The 14,411-nt window shown below is 43.5% G+C and overlaps 1 protein-coding gene across 1 annotated transcript in view; it reads right to left on the bottom strand.

Moving 5' to 3' along the window:
• Positions 1 to 14,411, bottom strand: part of LOC308312006 (semaphorin-5B-like) — a 100,005-nt gene that overhangs the window by 18,647 nt on the left and 66,947 nt on the right. The window contains exons 13-16 of the mRNA XM_080758851.1: positions 6,294 to 6,411; positions 5,054 to 5,238; positions 657 to 800; positions 86 to 233 (exon numbers count right to left, since the gene is read on the bottom strand). Coding sequence (XP_080614977.1) covers positions 86 to 233; positions 657 to 800; positions 5,054 to 5,238; positions 6,294 to 6,411 — 595 coding nt within the window. The remainder of the gene's footprint in view (positions 1 to 85; positions 234 to 656; positions 801 to 5,053; positions 5,239 to 6,293; positions 6,412 to 14,411) is intronic.

Raw genomic sequence — 14,411 nt, 5'->3', positions numbered from 1 at the left:
AATACCATGGTACATCCTGGTGGTGGTGAGGTGTAATAATAATACCATGGTACATCCTGGTGGTGGTGAGGTGTAATATTAATACCATGGTACATCCGGGGCAGCTGTCTCCGTTCTCACAGGTCCTGGTCCTGGAGTGGACCCCTCCTCCACAGTCAGCACTGCAGCGGGCCCAGGACCCCCAGGACGTCCACAGCACGGGCTGGGGACACGGGACCTTCTCGTTGCACAGCCTGGACACACACACACACACACACACACACACACACACACACACACACATACACACACACACATGGAGGGAGGGAGGGGATGGGTGGACAGACAGCTTATATTAGGGGAAATAGCCAATAATGCACGTTTGACCTCTTTAAATAAAGGTAAGAAAGCCTTCTAGCATGCGGAATTCTCTTTAACATACTCATCCTCACATGGTCCAAATAACAATAAATAAATAAGTTGTTCAACAGACTGCAATTTCAAACGGAAAAGTGTGTGTACCGCTCCCATATTTGCCTCAAGATGTGGCTTTTGACCTTTGAATGAAGTTCAATGGTCAACGGCCAATCTTGACCCGAGCGGTCAGGGGTCACAGTTTCTTCATTGGCCTCAGCATTTGGTGGAGATGCAAGCAGCGGTCAACGGCGTTCTCTCACCTCTCCTCTCGGCCCTGGCCCACGCAGACGCGGCCGCCGTGCCGCGGCGACGGGTTGTTGCAGGAACGCTGGCGGACCTCGAAGCCGATGCCACAGCTGGTGCTGCACTGGCCCCAAGACGACCACGGGGTCCAGCCGCCATTCCTGCAGGGTTGGGGGGAAGAAAGACAGAGAGAGAGAGAGAGAGAGAGAGAGAGAGAGAGAGAGAGAGAGAGAGAGAGAGAGAGAGAGAGAGAGAGAGCGAAGTGAGAGCGGGGGGCATGAGAGAGGAGAGATAAAGAATGAGAGAAGAAAGACAGAAGAGAGAGAGATAAGAAGCAGAGAGAAGGAGAAAGAAGAGAGAGAGAGATATGAGAGAGAGAGGGGGGGGACATAGACAAGTGCGAGAGGAGATAGCGAGGGTCAGGCCACAGGGAGTATAGGAAGGAGACGGGGAGAGAGTGGAGAGGGAGGGGGCGAGAGAGAGAGAACAAGAGAACAGAGAGCAATTACACCACCAACACAGCCGGATCAAGTATGATGGAATGCAGAATCGACCCATGTGTTCAATACACTGACTGAACATGAGCAGACGGCGTATTATTCCCTCTGTACTTGTATTGCACCGCACAGTGTCTAGACTCCTTAACACATTTAGACCTGAGGCCCATTCTACACATGCCTTCTAAATCGGTAGTTCTCAAATGTTTATTTATTTTTAATTTTTGGAAGGACCGACAAAATGGTATGTATTTGGATGAAAGTGTTTTGTGCCAGGAGGCACGGAAGAGGTTTGTGTAAAAAAATTGAGATTATTTAAAAAAAACTCTTTCAAGTTTAAAAAAAAATAGCACGGCACGGTGATCTCTGTGAGCTTGTATATATTAATTTCTATATAATATATAGCTCAAATCTAGAACGACACAGATGCTTTCCCGGATTTACTGGGTTAACGACTCGACTTTGGTCCAGAGAAGGACAGAGCATTCGACTATTAGTTCTGCGCTCTAACCACTGCCATATGGGTATATTAATATTCACAATGTGTCCCCACGTTTATAAACGAGGCCCCTGATAAGTCAGCTTTGTACAAGTTTTGGGACTTAACCTGGAATCACAAGGCTGCAAAAAATAAATAAAAATAACAACAACTGAGCAAATATACGAGGTGCTTAAATGTATGAAATTTTTAGGGATTAAAGATAAGTATAGGAATGGAGTTCTTCGTCCTTGGGACTGTGTGGAGTGAGACAGGGAGTTCAATCTCAGTTTTATTTAGCGTATACATTAAAGATCTGGCTGTGTAATCACAGCAGTCTCCTCTCCACTCCCCCCCCTTGGCCGTAAAGCTGAGGTAAAGTGAGGTGAGGACCATTCGTCTGTCTGCCACCCTACCAGTGGTGTTTTTGGCAGCAAATTTCTATTTTAGTTTTAGTCATGAAAAAGTTTGAGCACCACAGATTTAGCACCATGCATTTGTGACCAGATTTAACTGAGGGGCTGCCATCCCAGCTTTTTATCCAAAATGAGTTAATGAGCACAGGCAGGCTCTTCACAGACTAGAGCATGTCTGATGTCCATGAAATAAATGCTTAAACATGTAGCTAGGTGTAATTTACACAGAAGTGAACCTTTCAAGCCTGTTTTTTCTCAACTCGCTGTTTTCTGCAAGACATTATTCCTATAATAAGCCATATCTCCAAAACTGGAGGGTCAAACTGAACAACCAATATGTCAATGTGAAGCTATGATTCCCTGCTTTCATATGACGAAAAAGCTTTTGTTGTGGTCGCTTATGTGCTAAATAGTGACCGAGAGCTGTTTCCCCGTTACAATGGAAGTCTATGAGAGCCTATTTTTTATTATTTACTATTAAACTGCACAATGGAGCGAAATAATTCATGGAATGGACTGGTTTGCTCATAACAAAGTAAGAAAAACTGTTTGCACATGGCAGTGAGGAGGGTTCTGAACCAGCCAACATTTCTACATCTGTCAGACGTCTTCGTCAGGTTTAATTATGGATTCTTTGATGAATCGTTGAATCCATGATCACAGTAAAGAATCACTGTAGGGAAATTATTCCTATATTTCAGAGCAGTGATGAATGGGGGGCATTAAAAGAGCTGGCAGGTCAGTCCGTGATGCTTCCATTGGAATATTCGAAAAGGCACATTTGAACCTTGGGAAAATTATTCTAAAGATTAGAGATGATTGAGATGATTGATTCGCTGTATACTTAGGCTGTCAGGAGAGTCGAGAAATGTCAGGAGATTCAAGGAATATAATAGTGTAAAAGACTAAAGGTTATTAGAAGATTGAACGGATTCTTTATTCTTTATTAGAGATCCATGTAGAAGAGATACAGGAAACCAAGGATAGAGAGAGGGGAGTGACATGCAAGACGAGACAGGCGTAGGATTCAAACTCTGGTCCTTGCCGTCGTGACGAGAAGCATATGGTCTGTACAGTGTGTACAGTGTGTACTAACTGGCTGAGCCATCAGGCATCCATTTAGCACAGCTTTATAAAGGTAGGAGGATAAAGTTCTCAAATGTTTCAGACCTGAGGACGATTCTATACAAATGTCTTCTAAATTCTGACAGTTTTCTGAAAAGCCCTATGTTTCTAATTTCTATGTCAGTGGTTTTCTGACATTTTCATGTCAAGGACCCCCAAAGATATATGTAATTGGCCGTTGACCCCCCCCTTCTCTGTGTCTGTGTCTCTGTCGTTGTTGTTGAATCTGTCCTATCGAGTCTCTTTTCCTCCCCTCCTCTCGGGAGATTCTGGGGGTATTTGCTCATGTGTACCAAAATGTACCAAAAGTAGAAAGTACTTATTGTGCAGAATGTCCCATTTGAAGTGTATGGAAATCTGCATGCAAAGTTGTTTTCATGACTTGAGGCATTTTGTTCGAAGCTGGATCAAGCTGTAAACTTTGGAAGCCAATCTTAACCAATCAAGATGGAATATGAAAAGTCTGACACAGACCCGTTTGGTCTAATGACCACAGAGATATTGTGTGCCAATTTGTAGTGGTGATTGTACAGAAATGTAACAGTAGATGTGGGCAACGTAAGAATAACAGATATTCTATTGCTGTAGGTCTTGTCCAATCACAAATAATTTAAATGACCATCATCAAAATTCTACTGCCATCGCTCTCATATCTTTCCTCATTGCCATTTTGTCTGCGGAGCCCCTGTGCTGCTCGCTAAGCTTTGTAATTGATAAGAAAGAGGGGGAAAAATGCTCAGGAAGCGGAAAACGAATGTCCCGGAATCCAAATACAGTATTATTAATGAGACGTAGCTTGCAAGTCAGTTCAGGCAGACACACTCAAGGGGGTTCATGCCATGCTCAAAGGCACATACTATACTCAAGGGGTGGGGGGGGGGGGGGGGGGGGTTATTGTATATCTATCTCCCTGCTCTTTATGTTTTATGTTGTTGCTTAATCGTGCCGAGCAGGGAGAAATCCAGCAGAGCCGGACGCCAAGTCAAATATCATATGCACACTTGTTACTCATTTCGTAATAAATATTGGTAAATCTATTCGTGAGTTGTCTGACTGAATTATTATTATTATTCCACAGTGAGCCTGTTCCGCCATCACAGTAGATACTGTAGATGCTGTCAATAAATGAGAAACGGAGAGAAACAAAGACTGCCGAAGCAGACAAAACCGCAACACTCCAATTTAGAAGGGTAAATCCTTGTAGGTGCAAGGCTCAAAGATACTCAATTGAAAGAAGGAATGCCAGCACTGAATGAATGTCCTTTTTCACATGTTTATTTACCTCTGACGAGCCAGCGGCCAGGCGGGCCTTCCTCAGCTGAGGAATTCCTTCTTTCAATTGGATAAATGAGAAACGACAACAAACTCTACATAAGACTTATCGACGTTGCGTTACCAGACCAGACTCAACACTGCAAAAAGGTATACACAATGAAACAATAACTGCCCCCAAAACGTTGCCCATTTTTCTAAATGTATATCAACCTTCGAGATACAGATTCTGAACAGGAACCCCGTTTGGTGCATTATGTTTAGCTTTAGAAAAATAGCATATCTACAAGCTTGTAGCGCTCGTAGTGCCGCGCTACGAGCTGGAACACATATTGAAAATATACTTTTGATAAATCGTTAAAATGTGGCACAAATCTTTGAATATATAATCTTTCACAGCAAACGTTTTTAACACAAATCTTTGCTTCTGGGGAGGGGTCCCTGGAACAACATATGTTCAGATGGGGGTCGGCGGCCAATTACATATATTTTTGGGGGTCCTTGACATGAAAATGTTTCAGAACGACACATGGGGTTTTTCAGAAAACTGTCAGGATTTAGAAGACATTTTGTATAGAATCGTTCTCGGGGTCTTAAACCGTGTGTGAAGTGAAGTTGAACCTCACCTGGAGCAGTTGGCCACCTGGATGGTCTGACCCGTACAGGCCGCCCCTCCGCACTGAGCCACGGGGCTGTCGCACGAGCGACCACGACACATGCAGCTGCTGCTGGAGCCCTCGCCGTCGTCATGGTTACACGCTCTCCACGGCGCCCAGGGGCTGAAGTTGCCGTCCTGAGTCAGGTTCCTCACCTGCGGAGGAGGGGAGGGGAGGGGAGGGGAGGGGAGGGGTGTTAATCCATTCAGAACGGGAACCCCCTTTTGGTGTTTTAAGCATTATGTTATACTTTAGCGGTTGAAAAGTAGCAGATCTACAAGCTTGTAGATCAGCTATTTTTTGAAAAATAGTGAAAATGTGGCGCAGATCTTTTAATGTATATTCTTTTTAGCAGTGTCCATGATGTCACAGACACTGGGATCACTTACTTCTTGCCTGGACTACATGTTGTCTCAGCAAGACAGCCCTCCCCCTATCCACAAGGAGGAGCAGTGCACCAAAGCAGTATGGGAATTGTAGTCCAGGAAAGAAGTGAGCCCGCAGTGTCCGTGACATCATGGACACTGCTAAAATCTAAAATATCTAAAACCACATATTACACACATAAAGACCCCAGGAAAGTGTTCTAAATCTTCTAAACGTCATTAAGTGTGTTGTGCAGGGACACTTCAATGAGATGGTCTGTATGTGGGCGTATACTATTTTTAGAGTACCGCGCCAGCGTCAATAAGTGTCATTGTCTATTCATAGCTTCAGCCGTAATTCAATGTGTCCTGTCAATGGCTTTATTTATATGGCGTGGCTCTGCAAGAAGCTAGCCGCCTGTGTGTGCGCGTGAGTGCGTGCGTGTGGGTGTGTGTGTGTGTGTGTGTGTGTGTCTGGAATTATCTGTCATAGACAACTGATGTCACATGTGCATCTGGGACAGAATTCCCAGATGCCACGCCAATTTTTTGTTTTTGTTTGCATTTGTTTAAAAATAATTCCAAGAAATTTGAAATTTAGGACAGAATAATTTAGTCAATGTTGACTAAACATCACTGAACTGAAAAATCGTGAAAATGTGCCTCAAATCTTTGAATATATATTCTTTCAGAGCGAATGTTTTTAACTCAAATATTTGCCTCTGGGGAGGTCCCTGGAACAACATATTTTCAGATGGGGGGGAGGCATATTACATATAGTTTTTGGGGTCCTTGACATGAAATATTGAGCACCACTGATACAGAAACAAAGGGTTAAGACTTACCGGGCACTCTGTAATGTTCTGGCTCCATTGGCTCATGTTGGAGCTCTCCTCGATGGTGGTGCATCGCTTCTGCTTCCTGTCCCAGCCGCAGTAAGGGTCACGCGCTCCAAGACAGTCCCTGTACCACCAGGGAACACACTGACGTTATCTACTGTACAGTAAGGGTCACGCGCTCCAAGACAGTCCCTGTACCACCAGGGAACACACTGACGTTATCATACTTAGTTTAGACTATAGTCATTGGTTAGACATGGGTTAAGGTTAGGTTTGGGTGTGTGCTGCCCCGCGGGAGGTTAGGGTGAGGGTTTGAGATAGGTTGTAGTTGTAGGACTAATGACTAACCAAATGACTAGTCTAAACTAAGTTCTGTCTGACTCGCAGTCAATTCCAGCAGTAGTGTAAATTAGGGTATTCACTTCTACTCTTTTACTAGTTGACTAGTTGCCTAGTTGCCTAGTTTACTAGTTGACTAGTCGACTAGTTGTTTAACTACCTATTATGTAAAAAAAAAAATAATATATATATATATATATATATATATATATATATATATATATATATATATATATATATATATATCCTTTTTTTAAACTGTGTACATTGGTGACTATAACTATAATCTACCTGATCTTGAGGCCTACAAAATCGTGGGGGAAAAAAATAAAAATAAATGTTTTCTTCTTATCAACTAGTTGACTAGTAAACTAGTCGACTAGTTGCTTAATGCCCTAGTATAAATACCAAGTTTCTTCGTTCCATGGTCAAGTTTTTAGAAAGTAGTATAATTCTATAATGAAAAAAAAGGACTCTTATAAACCAAGCTACATACTGTACGAAAATGGTTGCAAATTAATCGTTTCATCATTACCTAAACTTAAGTGCTGTTCATATAAATATTTCAAATGTTATTCCAAAGATAATTTCCCAATTGATGGATATGTAGAACGGTCGTATAAACATGGTAGACGTGTGCTCATGCGACACGTCGTGCGGAAACCCCCCCCCCCCCCGTCCTTTCCATTAAGCTGCTGCGACTTTAACGAAGTGAAAATGAGTTGAGCCCTGCACTAGTAAACAGATTAGCCAGTCACAAGACAAACACAGTCTGGCTGCAGAGGGTCATTAAATCTATAAACCCACACTGAGAAAGAGGTGAGCTTGTCAGGGTTCCAGGAAAGCCCCTCAGTGGTAGTTGGAGGATGGAACTTTATCGGAAAAAAGGCACAGCCTTATAGCACAGCCCTGCCTTGCAAGACTGTAAAAGGGGTCTTTCTCCTGTTGTGATTTGTTTATTTGTGTGTGTGTGTGTGTGTGTGTGTGCATGCATGTTTGTACATGTATGCAATGTGCACATAAAACTGCCTATACATCTGTGTCTGTGTAGAAAGTATGTGCGTGCACATGTGTATTTACGTGCGTGCGTGCGTGAATATACAAAAGAGTGTCTAGATATAATAAAATAATATGCACAGAATATCAATACAAAGCAACTGAAAAACACGTCATTTCATTGGTAGTGGATGGAGAGAAAGGGTTTTTGTCCAACCAGAAAACGGCAACCAATGCATGCAAAGAGGGGCACAACCAGGGGCGGGACTTGACAAAGGATGAATTTCTATTTGTTCAGAGGAGACAAAAGACAAGTCACCACACTCGCCATGAACACAACACGGACACGCATGAACACAAGCAGTCACCCTGTGTTGTGCAGCTTCGCCACTGAATACCACATGCACATTGCACACAACAACCAACTATAAAACAAACATGGGGAAATTCTCATTCTACTACTGCCCCCAAAATGTGTGGAATTCCCTGACACCATCAATTAAACCGTCTTTCAAAACTGGGCTGAAAAACTATCTATACGGAGACCGCAAGGAGGCATGTATTATTGTGTTATTTTTTTTATGCTATTCTGATTAATTGAATACATACATTAGGACCACAATGGAAACAAGGACCTCACGTCGCGTGTTTACATTTCTGACCAATGAAGTATTCCATCACTCAAATGTATAGCAGAGTGGCCACACTATTCAAATTATTACAGTATATTGAAGTACATTTACTCCAAGCTCTAAGATGAGTAAACTTGAATGGATCATGATTCTATTATCATTATTAACCCACCTCTGAGTGCAGGAAGTGTGTTTGTTGGACAAATGCCCAGAGAGGGTGTAGTAGTGCTTTTATATATTATAATGAAGCATTATAAAACCCCCCCTAAGGGCCCTGCCTATGGTCTTACCGCAAATCCTACCAGAGCATGTGGATCTCCCTCTGGGCTACGTACTCTACACCTTCTTCTACAGCTTTTTACGATGCCACACAATGCCATTGACAACTACCGGTATGTAGATAACGTGCCCCTCGGGGCACAGGTCTCCACCAGGCCAGGTCAGGTCAGGTTGTGTGGCCTCCTGGTGGCACTATAATAAGTAGGTATAGGTAGGTTGGTAGGTAGGTAATTATATTTATAAAGCGCCTTTCAAAACAGTTGTTACAAGGTACTGTACAATAAAATAATAGGAATAAAACAAGAACATCACAATCAAAGATAAACCAACAATGAAATAAGAAACAGAGCAGCAAAGACAGTACCTAGAAATAGATTTAAAAAATCTGGTGGCGCTAAAACAGGCCAATGTGATATATTCCTCAGTCTAGTAGGAAAGTCTGTGAAAGATTTCACGTAAATTGTAATTGCAATGTGGCAGAAGCAATGGGTAGAGGGGAAGCAAGAAATCAATTTCCTGGTCAAAACAACAGTGCGTATATAGAGGTCAAGGTCACTTTACACTTGAAACCATCCATGCTGGCCACCGGTCAGTGCCTTCTCCATGTGGCGTCTGCTTCCTTGCCAGCACCAGAGTCGGTGAGGAGGATGAAGGGATAAAGAATTGCACACTGGCTAGTTTTGGCACGGAGCCACAAATTGAAGCAATTTCCAAGCCCACAATTCTCATTTGGAAGCAGCGTTGAACAAACCACAGCAAGTAGGCCATGTATGGCCTACTTGTGCGCAAGCGACTGCTGCTCTGAGTCATAGAGCTCTCTGCTGTCTGTCTTGGTACGACTGCTGCTCTGAGTCCTAGAGCTCTCTGCTGTCTGTCTGGGTACGACTGCTGCTCTGAGTCCTAGAGCTCTCTGCTGTCTGTCTTGGTACGACTGCTGCTCTGAGTCCTAGAGCTCTCTGCTGTCTGTCTTGGTACGACTGCTGCTCTGAGTCCTAGAGCTCTCTGCTGTCTGTCTGGGTACGACTGCTGCTCCGAGTCCTAGCGAGCTGACCTTATACCAACCTTGAAACATACTTTAGTTACGTCATCAAGAAAAGTGGTCCCTTTACTGGCCGGTGGAGTACACCGACATACATACATGCATACCCAGCTGATCACAGTACTTGCACGCTCTGCTTGCGCAACAGTCAGTTCTCTGCTCGTGTCAAATAAGGACAGCAAAAAGTATACAGAATAACAACACCCCCCCCCCCCACCTTCCAAACAAAACAAAAAATCATACATCTTCCGAACCCTCCTTGTCTCCAATTTCTAACACCCTATAACACACCTCTCTCTCTCTCTCTCTCTCTCTCCCTCTCTCTCTCCCTCTCTCCTGCGATATAAGACAGGTGCAGTGGTATACGCAGGGACGCCGGCTGCACTCAGCTGCAGTCATTCAGTCCAATTACCCGGCGAAACGCTGACAAGCGTTTAAGTCTGGGCCGTTGGAAAGCCAGCGACACTTCAGGGAGTCTGCCAGATGATTCGCCACATGAAAACTAGTTCTTCTTTTTATTCTTTCATTGTCCCGTCCCCCCCCCCCCCACGAATGTGCCAGCTGTTGAAAGGAAGAGCTCACATTCAACCTGGGGAGCCAGCTTGTATTTTTTTCCTCCTAGGACCAGACGGACGGACGGCCAGACGGATGTTTAAGAGTCCCCCCCCCCCCAAATTCCCCCCCTGTTCACGTCAAGCAATTCTAGATTTCAATTGTCGTGAAAGCCGTGAATTGCGTCGAGGGAAGAAAATGAATTGAGGCTCCTTAAAGGAGACCCCCCCCCACACACACAGACACACATACACACACACACACACACACACATGAGTGGGCCCTCTGAATACATTTCCGCAAGAAAATCTAACTTTGCTTTCCGCCCCCGCCCAGAATGCTCTTAAGCTGAGATCTAAGGATTTCCTGGAGATCATCAAAGAGGTCAGTAACACATACAGCCTGAATACCAAAGCGACAACGACTACGGCCGAGGACCTCATTCTTTCTTTCTTTCTTTTTATTTGTTTCGAACACCATACAATAAAACATCACAATAAAACAATAAAAGTAAAGATACAAAATATCTTAAAAAAAATAAATATATATATATATATATATATATATATAGGTACTGTACGTGTGTTCCCTCCTCATTACTGTACTTCTTAAAAATGCTTTTCTTATATTGATGTTGTTTAAACTATTGTTTTATCTCTTCCGGAAGTTCATTCCATAAAGTAGACTGAAATGCACATACTTTTTTGAGTAGTGCGGATCCAGAGTAGACCCCCCCCCCCCCCCCCCCCCCCCCCAGGCACACTTCCCCTCAGAACCGCCATGCTGGCTGACTGGCGGCAGTCACTGGCCATAAAACCCCCGCAGACGAGAGGCTTCCTGGGGAGTGGAGGAAGCCCTATAACAAACAACATGCTTTCAGGGTTTGCTTGTGGCCCAGGGGGCAGGGTCCTCATAATAAACAAGGTTGGATAGGTCTGGTTAAAGTTATGTTGAACTTTTGGTAGAACCTTGTTGTATACTGTTGTATACTACCTGGTCCTCTGAATCTGAACATTGTCCCTCATTAGTTTAATAGTTTTACTGCTAGACCCGAGTTTCCCCGACTTTATCGATGAAGACCTCGACCGAGTCATGTTTTATTTGTTTTATTGACCGATTTCGGTCACTTTTAAGACTTACGAAGTTTTTCGGGGCCGATACTTTGTGACACGTCACACGTTTGGATCGGGTGAAGAAAAATAACTGACGCTTGCTTCTGAGGCTGCTGTCGAGTCTCCAAGTCAATGCTATGGAGCAGTGGTTCCCAAAGTGGGGTCCGGGGACCCCCAGGGGTAGGGGAGAGCCGCCACGATTGTAACGCGCTATGGTTGTAACATGAACGTTATCTCTTGATTGGTCAACGCCATCATGACGCCATCGCGTCAGTATGTGTACAGCAACGTACTCTACGTGCCCAGGAAGTTTGAAGTGTTTACCTTCATCCTGCGGGGAGCTATTGGCGAAAAACTGAATTTTCTCAAAAAGCAAAAATGTTACACCTGGAGTATATGTGTGCTACAATTTTTTTCTTTGATGTTGGTGAATAAAAATCCACATGGATGTCTTCATGCTTATGTTCTTCATTAGTTTGCATCGTGTTTAGACGGAATGCACGTTCATTCTGGTCTGTAAGCAACGGCAAAGAAAACTTGCGAAAGTGGATCAATTGTAACACACAGCGGCTCCATTCAATACCATTATAGGTCATATTTACACAGTTGACATATTGGCCAATATTATATGTTCAGTCAGCTGTCTTCATTACAGAGTGTATTCTAAAATGAGTGTAGGGTTGTATAACATTGTACAACTCAATAAATTAAACGTTTGTTTAATCAATGTATTTTCCCATTGAACTGACTCAAGCGCCCAAACTGGTACACCCGATACCATTTAATATTTCCCTTATTTTTGATACATTTTCTTATCACATCCATGGTATGAAAACAATGCTAAGGAGTTGCTTCAATGAAATATAATTGCTTTAAGTTGAAAACGATATGTTTAATGGTGTTTTTTAGCGTTGTCACATTTATAATGCATGCCGTTACAATTAATCCGATATGCGCAGCAATTGTAACACTGGAACAGCGTCCACGTTCGGTTTAATAACTCCCGACATGTTTTATAAAAAAAATAACTTGAAGTGGTTTATGGTAGCAGACATGAAAATTGCCTGAAAATATTAGATAAACGGATCTCTGAGTAAAAAAATGAAACGTGCAAAGTGTTACATCCTTGGCGGCTCTCCCCTACTTGAGGGAGTTCCAGGGGGTCCCCAGCTAAATGATAGTTTGGAACCAAATGGACCCTTATGCTTATGGGACTGTAACTCTGAGAGTGTACAAATGGAACCAAACGGACCCGTAATGTATTTTCCCTTTGGATCATGATGCAATTCCCTATATAGGCAACGGCCATTTAAACCTGACTAGATTCATTGCCATTTTCTTCGAAAAGATAGACAGATTTTGTCCAAAGCTCACACAAATGTCATGCATTAAACATTTACCATACAGACTTCTGATATTCCACAACGAATGGCTATAAATGGCTTCAAAGGTTTGCGGGAAAGAAATCATGAAGGCATCGGCTGATGAACCCCAAATTTGCAGAGCCCAAAGCAACTTCACTTTCACAAATGCAACAAACGCTGCAAAAACATGATTTTCTCTTTACCAGTCAAAAAACTGTGTTTTGATATTCCAGACTATTAGTCTGTAAATTTGCTACCGTGTGAGTGACATATCACTATACTGCGGTATACAGTAGCCAATCACGCCAATCCTATATAATATCCCCCTTTGCCCCTAATTCACTCACATGCTTACACGGATAGACGGATATTATGCACAAGCGTGACAATAAAGTGAATCTGATCTGAAGCGGACGCATGCACACACACACACACACACACACACACACACACACACACACACACACACACACACACACACACACACAGTCTTTGTAGTAAATGTGAATTATTGTCTCCGCCAAGCATTTCCCGTTGCATGAAATGTGCCACTCTCTAATTAAATAAACTTTTGACTTGAGTGTAGTTGCGGTGGTGTGAGTTAGGGGGGGGGGGGGGGGGGTCCGGGCAGGGTGGTTTGTGAATTCTGCTGCGTTGGCTCCAAATGAGCGATGGGCATCCATTGTCCTTTTGGCTTCAATATGACGTGCTTTATAGCCAGGGAGATGTTTCTGTTAGGCTCAGCAGGCCTTAATGGAGACCGAGTATTGCGAGTCTCCCGGCCCTTTCATCGCTGAGCTTTTTTGTCTCGGTATGTTTTCAACTTTTTCAAAGTTATACTGTACTAATTTCGGCACGGTCCTTGTGACAAAAGATAACAAACAAGGCTATTGATATGTGATAACGATACGACACGATACAACTTCATTGTCAGCTTGCACTGAAATTTGTTTTGCGTCCATGACGTCACCGTTCAAGAAACAGACAAGACATAGACATACATTGCAAAATGGTAGACATTACAGGACATAAATCACAGAAACAATCAGGAACGAGAACATATCCACTGGTTTAACGATGTTGGTTTAGCAGCAAGACAGACTGGTGTACAAACGAGTTCTTTAGTCTGCTTTTCTTAAATGTAGGGACTCTAAACCGCCTCATGGAGGGCAACAGTTGATATTCATCCTTTAAAACGTGTAAGGGGTCAGAAGAGATACTCTTCGCAAGTCTAAGCATGCTCTGGGCCTCATGAACAAAATGAGCATCACAATCTACAGTATAGTATGCGTATATATACGCCACATCAGTGATTGATCTCCTGAGGTCTAAAGAAAGAGTTGAGAGAAGAACAACGCTTCGGTTCCTTTTATCTCTAGACAGACGCTCATGGACTTTGACTCTGTTTTAACGTGCGGCTTCACGCCGCGGCAGGCTGACGGTGCGTAGCGATGTGAAAGCAGTCCCACAGCTCTCCTTTGTAATGTCAGGATGTCTTCACCGCTTATGCTGATGCTCTCTGCCTCGTGAAGGTGACGGATCACCAGCTAAACCTCTACTGGCAACGTGCACACACACGCGCACACACACACACACACACACACACACTAGAGCCCTGCAAGTCCGTTTTGCCCGGGCCGTTTCTGTACCTGACCATTATGAGCGTTATATTAATTTTGCGCAATGAATTTTACCTAGACTGGACTTGCTTCTGCAGCGCGGCATGCACGCGCCGCTCCATAGTTACGTGACCACGCACACTTTATTACTTTATTTTGGGCTCATGCAGGGCTCTGTGTGTGTGTGTGTGT

The sequence above is a fragment of the Protomyctophum bolini genome (assembly GCF_963924005.1).
Source record: "Protomyctophum bolini genome assembly, chromosome: 24".
Taxonomy (NCBI): domain Eukaryota; kingdom Metazoa; phylum Chordata; class Actinopteri; order Myctophiformes; family Myctophidae; genus Protomyctophum; species Protomyctophum bolini.
The sequence above is the reverse complement of the archived record's forward strand: the minus strand, read 5'-3'. Positions and strand labels throughout refer to the sequence as shown.